Source organism: Danio rerio, chromosome 24 (genome assembly GCF_052040795.2).
Source record: "Danio rerio strain M-AB ecotype USA chromosome 24, GRCz13ab, whole genome shotgun sequence".
In the NCBI taxonomy this organism is placed as follows: domain Eukaryota; kingdom Metazoa; phylum Chordata; class Actinopteri; order Cypriniformes; family Danionidae; genus Danio; species Danio rerio.
Genome location: NC_141044.1, coordinates 4,595,455 through 4,606,893, shown reverse-complemented (window position 1 = coordinate 4,606,893; position 11,439 = coordinate 4,595,455). Strand labels below are relative to the sequence as shown.

Below are 11,439 nucleotides of genomic sequence, written 5' to 3'. Positions count from 1 at the left end.
AGCTTCACGATATTGTGATTACTGCACTAAAATATATTCTTTTTAAATGTCCGGGTAAAAAACAAAAGCTTTTTTCACCTTTGAGCACAATATATTTTATTTTGAGAAACATTTATACATTTTTGGAGCATTAAACATTTCAGGCAAAATAATTTAAATTAATCATTGACTTCTGCTGTAGTTTCAAAAACACAGTTTTCTTTACAACTTAAAATGGCATCTTTGGAGATCTTTTTTGCTGGAGATACTGATGTGCTAAAAAAAAAACTTTATGAAAAACACATACCTTAGGAACGGTATAATAGAAAAGTTTGGCTGTTTTAAAACCTTGACTTTTCCAAACCGCGGTATACCTTGATAACAGTTATCTTCCCATACCTAACACATAGTACTTATTTTTTTGTAAGTGTCACTATCCTAAAATGTAGTAGCCATGTTTTTTTTTTTGTTTGTCTTTACACATTGTCTTCCATTTGTCAAACCAGTTTTACTACAAAAGACATGGTTAAACTATGGTTAGTATTGCAAAGTCTAGGTCGATTTGTGGTTAGCCACATCTAACCATAGTAAATAAAACAAAGTACAAAGGGGAAGTCAATGCACCAAATAAAAAATGGATGCTGCAATTTAACTATATATTTTTTGAAGGGATTTTTATCTAGTTATTTTAAAATATTTAGTTACACGTGACATGAACATGTCTATGCCAAGTGTGTGTTTGTTTCGAGTAAGACTGCTGACTGAGCATAAACCTTTTTAACACTTCTTCAGTTTATGTAAGTCTCACATGGGTTCTGGAGTTTATAGTATACTTAGAATTTAATTGCACACGTGTTTAGTATAAATATGTGGTTATGTGTTATTATTACAGTGTATACTTATCTCATTATTTACCCCAAAAGAATGTAAGCGAAATGTGACAACATGCTTCTGTGGATGGGACACGTTGTAACATGACCATATATAACTGCTTCAAATGCTATCTGATCTACTGAAAATGTTTTTACAGGTTTTTTTATTCTGTTCATCAAGGTAGCATTTATTAAATGTTAAAAAAAAAAAAGTTAAATTGTCAATTTTTTTTTTTAATTTTAAATAGCTGCTTTCGTATTAAATGTCATTTTAAATTAATTTATTACTCCAGTCATTGATACTTTTATTACAATAACCATTATTATTAATAATAAATAATAATTCAAATTAGAGTGATTTCTAAAGGATCATGTGACTCTGAAAAATGGATTAATTAAGCAGAAAATTAATCTGTGAAATCACTGGAATAAAGTATTAAATTTAATTATAAACTACTTCTGAACAGCTATTTTATAATGCAATACATTTTTGTAATTTTTATTTATTTATTTTGAATTACTTCATTTTATTTCAGTTAACAAAAATGTTTTTTGACCAGTTTTAGTCTTATTTTAGTTTACTATAATAACCTTGGTTCCAACGGCAAAATGTATATGAGGTAGCAAATAACCGCCAATACTTATACTTAAATGGACAGTTCAGCCGAACATCAACATTTACTCATACTCAAGTGGTTTTAAACTTTTACGAATTTTCTTTTTCTGTTGCAACTAAAAATAATATTTGTTTAATCACAATAACAATGGTATTCCAAAAAAAAGTTGGAAAGAAGAACACTTAACATCCATAGTAGGAACAAAAAATTATATGGACGTCAGTGGCTGTTTTTTTCAGAATGAAATCTAAAAACTATTCCTTAGAGTTGTATGCCTATCAGTCCACTAGAGGGCAGTATGGTTTGTCATTTTTATTAGGATAGTGCACCTGGCTGATGCTCTGTGTTTCTCATCATTGGTACAGAAGGGCAAACCATTTTTAGAGCCTTTCTATTTAAAAAAATAAAAATAAAAAAATTCCGTTCGTCTCATCAGCGTGTTATGAAAACAAACCTGAAATAGAATCATTATTTAAGAGACCATTGCAGAACACTGCTGTATGTCATACCTTATCAGGAATGGTTTTAGCCATACATACTCGAAATTGGTTCTCTACTTTAACCCATTCGAGTGGGTTCACATTTTGAGTGAGATCACACACATAGACACTCTGTGACCATACACCCTGAGCGTCGTTATTGATTCCAGCATTTAGGGTGGAATTGGGTGCCTTGCTCAGGGGGCACCTCAGCTACATATTAAAGATGGAGAGAGTACGGTTCATTCACTCCCTACATCTTCAATTCCTGCCGGGACCGGGAATTAAACCAGCAACCTTTGAGTAACAATTCCAACTCACTGACATATTAAGCCACAGCTGCCCCAACAGACTGCAATATGCAATCCTAATCATTTTGTACAGATAATATGCTGCTCTGCATGTCTGTAATCACATGAACTCAAACTTGTGAGGTGTAGTCATCTCGCATATGGTAATCTTCCACTTTAATCAGTATTCATCACACTGCATCAAATCAAGCTGCGGTGAAATTGAGTGTACTTCAAGTAGTGCACCTTTTTTAATAGTCTTCTGTTTCAAGAGGATGTGCAATACATGAAATACCACTGCCCTTTTAAGGGGGAGTGTGATTTAGTAAGGTAATAAAACAAAAAACAGAGCCGAAGTCATTAACGTGCAAACCATTTGACATTAGACTGAAGATACTGTGTAGCGACAACTACAAATCATCATCGGTGATGTATAACGGAACATCACAAATAGGCTATCTCAGATGTCCCTGGTGTGCTTAATGAGACACATGACTGACATTGTGAGGACAGGAGGGCTGCAGTCGAGGTGACTGTCCAAAGCTAACACGTCCAATCGTCTGCATGTTGCGGCCTGCTTCTGAGAGTCTGAAAGCCACACATCGTCTTGTTCTCATGTTACAGCAGATTATGGAGCTCTATTTTAAGTGTTTGTTCTAAAGCTCCAAACTGAAGTCCAGTGGTCCTTGAATAGAGTTACAAGCTCCCTCCATAGATACAAAAGCAGTCTGGGCAGTAATTGCTTTATGATGGGCTGCTGCTGACCGAGACTTGACAGTTCCTGAGATTTTGCAGACTAGAGGATTTTGGATGGGATTTTGACGCAGGAAGTACCTTCATACCCTCAGGGTTGTTCTTGTTTGGTGGCTGCCCACAGTTGAACCAAAAACTATGTCAGTGTCAGTTTTTCGACCTTTGGGAGCTTAGGTGTTTGCAACAAGCCTGTTTTTAGAGTGGCCTTCGGTGTCCCTTGATTGTTGTGGGGTCAATGCGGGTCAAGGCCTGTCTGGTTGGTGAAAGAATGAGGGAATGCACTAAGACACACATGAAAGGCAGGTGGATGCTGATGGGTGTAGTTGATCTGTGGATTGGCATCTATCCATGACGTTGACATCTTCTAATTATACCTCTCATCCTACCTTGTTTCCACAAGCAATTTATTCCATTCAAGTCAAGTTGTTCCATTTAAGGTTAAGTCAACTTCTTTTGCATTTCAAAAACTTACTTCAAGACTTGTGTTGTCAGAAAATACATGGTAAAAAAAATGTAGTCATTAGCCAAATCCATTTAGATTTCTCTGAGCTTTTCACCTTCCCATTTCCATCGCAAGTTAGTATGTCTTCACCAGTCGTCCTTTCTACCAGAGTACCCTTCTGATCTGTGAATTGGCATTTATCCATGATGTTGACTTCTACTAATACCATCGATTCCACCTTGTTTCTTCAAGCAATATATTCCATCCTATCTGTTTCATTCTAGTTGGTCAACTTTTTGTAAATTGCATGCATTTCAAAACTCACTTCAGGATTTACCTTGTAGGAATATACGTGATGATACATGATCTGAAGTAACATTCAAACCTACTCTGACCTTTTCTCCTTCCCATCTCCTCTGCAAGTTGGTACGTCTTCACCATTGGTCATTTCTACTAGAGAACATTGCCCTTTCGATGGGTGTTGTTGATTCGTGGTTTGGCATTTGACCATTGAGATTGACGTCTAATAAAAAAGCCAAGCAATCTATTCCGTTCAGGCCAGTCTGTGTCTTTCAAGTTTCAGTCAACTTCCTTTGCAACTTGCATGCATTTCAAAACTCATTTCAGGGTTTACATTGTATGAATATACATGCTCATAATGTAGCAAGTAGACAAATTCATAGTTTTTTGAAGTAACATTCAAACCCACTCTGACTTTTTCTTATTCCGATCTCCAAGTTGGTATGTCTTCACCATTGGTTATTTCTACCAGAGTACTTTGCCTAATGATGGGCGTAAAGCTGGTCTGTGGATTGGCATTTATCCATGGGGTTGACTTCAAATAATAAGCAATTTATTGCATTCAGGTCAGTCTGTTCCATTCAAGGTTCAATTAAAAAAAATAACTTGCATGTGCATCCAAACTTCATTTCACTAAACTCATATAGAGAGTTTTCTGAAGCAACAGTCAAACCCACTCTGACTTTTTCTCTTTCCCATCTCCACCGCAAGTAGTTATGTCTTCACCAGTGGTCATTTCTACCAGAGTATATTGCCCTACTCTTCTTGTACACAATGCTGTCGCTCCAGAGCCATCAATTGCACCTTGCACGGCAAGTTTATCCCTTCGAGGTGGTGGTGGAGGTTTCAGCCGACTACGTTTGCTTACTCGGATGGATCTAGGGGTTCCCAAGGGCTCACTGGGGCACAGGGCCACTTCACTGCCCTCTCTTACCATCCCCTCTTCTTGGGTGGGTTGGTAACTGCTGCTGTCATCATTGCTTCTGCAACCAGGCATTCCTGAAATTGTAGGCTTTCCTTCTTGAGGTAAGGATGGCGGAGGGACATCATCCAAAAGCACAGAAGCAGCTTCATCGCCGCTTGAGTTTCTGGTCCCTCTTTTGCGAAACACTCCTGGACTCATCACATCTTGATTTGGAGGGATGCTAGCGTCCACACCTTGATTTCCATTCCCTGACACGTAGTACTGCTCCTCTGCGTACATCTTTTGCACTAGCATCTTTCGTTTGTTTTTTTGCCTCACAGAGCGCTTGATTGCACAAATCAGGTCGCAGATGTTTAATAGCAGGGACAAAGCGGCTGCCCCTAACATGAAGTTCAGCATGACGGTTTTCTCAGTGGGTCTAGAGATGTAGCAGTCCACCATTGTTGTGCAGGGTGCCTGCTGACACATAAAGCGTCTGGGGATGTGAAAGCCGAACAAGTAATAATGGGCAGCTCCAAATCCAGCTTCTACCATTATCCGAAGCAGAAGATGCAAGATGTAGGCTCCCGTGAAGTACTGCACCCTTCCCTTCTCAGCCTTCATGACCATCTTACAAAGAGATGCTTTCCTGAATGATTCTTGATGGATCTTGTAGATGGAGTCCGCTTTTATGGACTCGGAAGTTTCGGTATCGGTAGCTAGGCCAGAACTCACTTTGTGGATCACATAGATGATGAACATTATGTAGGGGAGGCACAAAGTGGTCAGTTGTACAAGCCAGAAGCGGAAGAGGGACAGAGGGGCAAACATGTCATAGCACACATTGGCACAACCGGGCTGAATGGTGTTACACACAAATCGTTCCTGCTCATCCTGGTAGAGAGGATAACCAGCAAACAGCAACACCAGGATCCTTAGAAATACCACCAGGACGAGCCAAGCTTTCCCTAAAGAGCAAAAGTATACATTTAGTTGATGCAGACCTTATTTAGTTTGACAACTTAGGAATTAATTCAATCAAATTGGTCTAAAATTTTGAGAAATGTTTCTTAATTAAATCGATAAAGCAGCCTGGTGATCTTGTAACAATAGAATGGAATCTCAACATTATTTTAATAACATTATCTTTGATATTCAGTAAACATGTTTCCGATATTATGAGCTGCATAGTTACTTTTTACATAATTGCTTTTACTTAAAGACAACATTTACTCAATATTTACTCATCCTTAAGTGGTTCCAAACATTTATGAGTTTCATTCTTTTAACACAAAAATGTCCGCTTGTTAAGTGTGACGTCACGTGAAGCGACTCTAGGTCCAAGCACTATATCAAACTGTATGGGAAGTCTCAACAAATGGCAATAGTATATGTTTACAATGCGATTTAATACTTTCAAATATCACGATTGCTATACATAAATATCCATGCCTGATATACGATGGCCAGAAAGTGATTTATCTTTTATAAATTGTTAAAATATTGATGTCTGTCATGCAGCAAGTCCAGTGACTGTTATTTACACCATGATCTTATAAAAAAATCACTTTAATGTGTTTTATTACTAAAAAGTGGTCATAAATGAATATTTTCTTAATTCAAATGAGTAGTGGCTTTGACCCAGAAACAGTATTCCATACATCACAACTTAACAAGTGGATATATTTAGGAAAAAAAAACTATAACCGTTAACTTTCGTTTTAGGAAAAACACACAGCATGAAAAAGCAAATGGTTACAAATTTCGTACAATTCTTTTAAAATAAAGAAAATGATAAAGGTTTTAAACAAGCAAAGGATGAGTAAACTTTCATAAATTTTCATTTTTGAATGAGCTATGCCTTTAAAAGATTTTCATCACTTTGTAAAAAGTTAACTATTTCATCACAATTATTATCTTTTTTTGTTGTTGTTGAAAGTCAGCTTTTCCATCACAATTATTTTTTAATACAACAAAACCAATTATCATTCTGTAATTAAAGTTTTGAATTATACATTAGCTGTTAAAACATTGTAACAACTCTACTAACTCTAACTAACGGACTAACTAACTACCTAACTAACTAACTATTTACTATATACACTAATTATTAAAATAATTGGCCCAGCAGTTTATAACACTTACTAGTAACATCCAACAATGTTGAACAGCATGAGTCTGAACACTTGTAATTTCAGTGTAATATATATATATATATATATATATATATATATATATATATATATATATATATATATATATATATATATATATATATATATTTGTAAATGCATCAAAAAATGTACTTTAAAATAAATCAGCTTTTTTTCCCCATTGCATAGAATAATCTCTTTAAATGGCCATGAGTAGGCTCATACGGAATCTGTGCTTGCAGAATGCCGCAGATTTCCACAGAAATTTAGCCCATCATGAAGTTTTTTTATTTACTTGTGTAAATCTGTGTAAATTTATCTTTATTCAGTTTTTAAATTAATTTCACAAATATTAATGATTAATATAACAATGTTCATATGATTTATTCAGAATACAGTTTGTAAAGTAATATTTTCAGTCTTTCAGTAGATATATTATATGAGAGATGTACTTTGTTTACCAAATAAGTAGATCTGATTGGATTTGCATTGAAAACATTAAGGTTAAAAAGGTATTATTTGTTTATTTCATATATTAAAGTTTTAGTTACGATACTCCCAAAATCATTATGCATAAATCTGCAGATTATTTACAAAATTCATCACAGAAATAGCAAAAACTGTCCGCAGATTCTGTCTGGCCTCAGCCATGAGTTACTGTATAAATGCTTTTTTCAAATAATACTAAAAGCATACACATACCTGTGAGGGTGATGTTGTGGTTCAGCGTTATGAAGATAACTTCTGATGTAGCCTGTTTGGCCATTTCAGCAGTTTAGGCCTCCTGAGGCTCCAGCACAGGATATCTCGGTAGTCAATACTTAATTCCACATAAGAATAACAGTCTATGCTCTATTAAAATCATTCTAAACAAGCATTATAAATAAAACCCATTTACAAGCACACATAATCCTACTCTGGTACTATATATATACCAGGTTGGGTCAATTCCGCAAAGGCAAGACTCGCATGTAACCACCAACTTGGTTTTCCATCTTACCTCTTACTCTGTCCTGACAACAACTGTTCTCAGACAACAGAAGACGAGAGATGTGAGCTCCATTGTAGGGCTATTCTTACCCACCAAAGGCATGTCGGCACGCAGGCCTTGCTGTGATATTTGGGCTCTGTTTGTCCTTACAGGAGAATAGCTATTAGTATCAGGCATTAAATAGCCCATATTAAACTCACATGTATGATTGAGGGCACTCCTGAGGTCTTGAAGGACTTTGAGTGTTGATTTGCTTTTATTTGACCTACTAAACTAATAGTTAACACAAACAAAATCAAATTATGTTATCATTTACTTATTTATCGTTTCCAACCTATTTTAGTTTCTCTTTTCTATTAAAAACAAGATGATATTTAGTAAAACTTTGACTTCCGGAGTATTTTATTAATATTTAATATTATATTACTTGACTATATTCAAAGTTTTGACTTATTAAATGCCAAAAATTAGACAATCATTTTTATTTGTCTGGAAAATGCTTCTTGATTTAAGAGTTTTTAGATACTTTGTACTGGAAACAGGACAAAACCTGAAAAAAAGAATATTTTTTTAAGAGGAAAAAAACCCTCATTATACAACTTTGTATAAGATCTCTTTAGCTTGGCTTTTGTTAGCTAGGTTGATCTACTTTTATTACTTTATTAAAAAGAATCCCCTCTTTAGCTCTGTCCTTGAGGTGTTTGACATGACTGAGAGCTGCAGGGATCAGAGAAGATCACGCTGGAATCTCTAGAAGCTTTTAGCTCACTCTAAATGACCTATGAATGAGAGACATCTGGACGGAGGGTTTGAAGGACTTGGGTTATAATGAATGGAGATTTATGGGATCACAATTATAATACAGCAACTGTTTTGTAGTGAACACTCATTGGATAACCTCCTTTAATAAATGCGCATTGACAGAAGTTGTAGTGGACTAAAAAAAAAAAGTTTTCCTATTTTATTTAGGGTTTAAAAAAAGTTTGAAATGCGCAATTATTATTAATCAAAATCCCATTGCAGACACTGTTGAAAGTAGTGTTTATAAATCTGTAAATGCTTTGTGCACTTAAATATCTACTAGTCATATTCCGATATTGTATATCGTGACAACGAGCATGCACAATATGGACATTGTAGGCGATATGAATAATTAGTGTCTTTTAAGAATATTAACATTGCATTTGCGGTGGTGTTCATAACAGCTGACAAATGGTTGGAGACTTAATTGGTTAACTTAATAGTTAAGCATTAATACTTTCACATAATCTGGCCTACTACATGCTGAAATATTGATTGAAAAGCATGTGACTATTTATATATAGCAATAAGGCTCTGATAGTTAACATTAGATCATTTAAAGGGGGCCTATTTTGCAAAAAATAAGGGGTTTATGCACAGTAGTGTGGCAACATTCTGTGAATATAACCAGCTTTTAATAGTAAAAATGTATTCATTTTGTTTTTTATAATCACTTTGACATTCTCTCTTTGTTCGTGTCATCAGAAGTAGAAAGTAGAATTAGTGACGATCTCTCCCTCATTAGCATAGGATGTTAGTCATGTTTTTGAATCTGCCACTATGCTCACACATGTAGCTTCGCCCAAATTTGAAAAGAGCACAATCTCATTTGAATTTAAAGCGACAGTCACCAGAATAGCACAATTAGGATCAAAGACTTAAAGGAGAAGTTTCAAAGAATTATAAAATAATATTTGTGGGGTATTTTGAGCTGAAACTTCACATAGGGACACCAGATACTTATTTTACATCTTGGGGCATAATAGGTCCCCTTTAACTAAACTCACAATGGAATTACAAAAGCTATTATCAGTCTTAGATAATGATAATGCCATATATAATGCATTAAAATCATAGTTATAAACTTTTTATTTAACAGAGCTAATAAAAAATTCAGTAGTATTTTTTGACAGAAATTGATTCTGCGATAAATCTGGCTTTATTTTAATCCATTAACTAGACCTTATTATTATAAATAGTTCCTGTTGTACTTTATAATCCTTTTTGCAATTTAATTTGGTTATAGCATTTGTTTACATTAACATACATTAGTACACGGCTGTCTGAAATGCACAATTCTGATATGTTATTCCCAGATAACAACCACTAAATAACACAGGCTCATCTGGGAACTTCAAATCACCTTAACCATCTGTAAATAGTCTATATACTTGTATCCACATTAATTTTTGCTTGTCTGTCACGTCGCATTTTTAACTGTTTGATGCCATATTGTGACTAAATAAGGAGCAGGTTAGTGTGTACTCCATCAGCTGTTTTCGTTTCTTTCAGTTTTGTGTTTAATCAAAGGTTTAAAAATAAACTATTTTGACACAAATAGCCATGTAATAAGCAGGATAAGGTACATTCAGGATGATTGTTTTCGTAGCATAAAGCCCCAATGGAATAAACCAGGCTTTATTCTTTGTTAACAACGTCTTAGATGTACCTTATACCAAACATAAAGCAATACACATATGCTGTGTTCACATCTGATGCGGCATAAATCGTGCTATTTGCGTGTGAAACTCACTTCACAATAGACGTCCAGTTTGATGAGCTGTTGTCCCATGTCGGCAGGAGGATTTCCCCCTTTGGGACACCAACTGCATGCATTTCATCATAATCACACCCCTACAAGGGCAAGCTCATGATTGGTTAGCGCAGCGTGAATGTCCGGTAAAGTTCACATTTTCCAACTGAAGCGTCATTTACACCACCAGTCTATTCGCGTCTTTTGTAAATCACTCGCGATTGATTCTTCTTCCCTGTCTGGTGTGAACACACCATGAAAGTGACCTTTTTTCGCAGCTTATGTCAATAATGTGATAATACTGCGATAAAATGTTCGGCAAATAATTGCAACAAGAAAATGTTATGAGCCTAATTACTACTAAAAAGCGAAAAGGACTAAACAGAGAACAAGGAACAGCACTGATTTGCAACTGTGTTCATGTGTTCAACAGAAAAGACTGTAATTGGCCATGAAGGTCATCAGTTCACCGAACTCGCGTCTGTTTACTGAGTGTAACCATAGATACAGGACACTGGAGCTTTTCAAAGTGACGCTGATCTGCTGGTTTGTCTGTAAGCTGACATACGAGCGATCTGCTGATGAATCATGCCTTTAAAACACTCCAGTGTCCCTGTATCTGTGGTTACACTTTGTAAACAGCGGTGAGATTAGTGAACTGATGACCTTCATGGCCAATCACAGTCATTTCTGTTGAGCATGTGAACACAACGGCAAATCAGCGCTGTTTCAGGACGCACTGAAATGTTAGCAGGAAATGGACGTTTTTTTTAAATTTCAGTATTGATTGGTACCGAATTCCAGTATCATGACAAACCTAATTTACAATGTCAAAGAAGGTCGAGACTCAGAGCCACACCTACCTGTTTTATAACCATGCGTTTGGACTTCTGAAACAAGTTCAGAATACTTAATTTTGGCATGCTTTTACTAAAAAAAATTATGTTATTCATTTACACAAGTCATTAAAGGCTGTTTTGCATCCAACACACTTGGATTCTGCTTAAGTATTATTATTAATCTGTCTTGAGAAGTCAAGTGGGGCTGTTATCTCTCTCTCTTTTTTAATGTATTTATAGTGAATGTTCACACCAGGAGTACAGCA

At 35.6% G+C, this 11,439-nt stretch overlaps 1 protein-coding gene across 2 annotated transcripts; it reads right to left on the bottom strand.

The window, feature by feature from the left end:
* Nucleotides 1–457: 457 nt before the first annotated feature.
* gjd4 (gap junction protein delta 4) lies at nt 458–7,818 on the bottom strand. Of its 2 annotated transcripts, XM_087309045.1 has the most exons (3): nt 7,790–7,818; nt 7,492–7,609; nt 1,366–5,604 (listed from the first exon to the last, which is right to left on the bottom strand). In XM_087309045.1, exons 2-3 carry the CDS (start codon nt 7,553–7,555, stop codon nt 4,400–4,402), a joined length of 1,269 nt encoding a protein of 422 aa, XP_087165171.1. In that variant the 5' UTR covers nt 7,556–7,609; nt 7,790–7,818; the 3' UTR covers nt 1,366–4,399. The 2 variants fall into 2 exon arrangements, with proteins under 2 accessions (XP_087165170.1, XP_087165171.1); XM_087309044.1 differs by having other exon boundaries at nt 458–5,604; nt 7,492–7,814.
* Between the last annotated feature and the right edge of the window lie 3,621 nt (nt 7,819–11,439).

Coding starts and splice junctions, on each gene's coding strand:
- gjd4 (XM_087309045.1), bottom strand. CDS start 7,555: ATGGCCAAACAGGCTACATCAGAAGTTATCTTCATAACGCTGAACCAC. Junction 5,605..7,491: donor CCACAACATCACCCTCACAG/GTATGTGTATGC, acceptor TTTGCTCTTTAG/GGAAAGCTTGGCTCGTCCTG.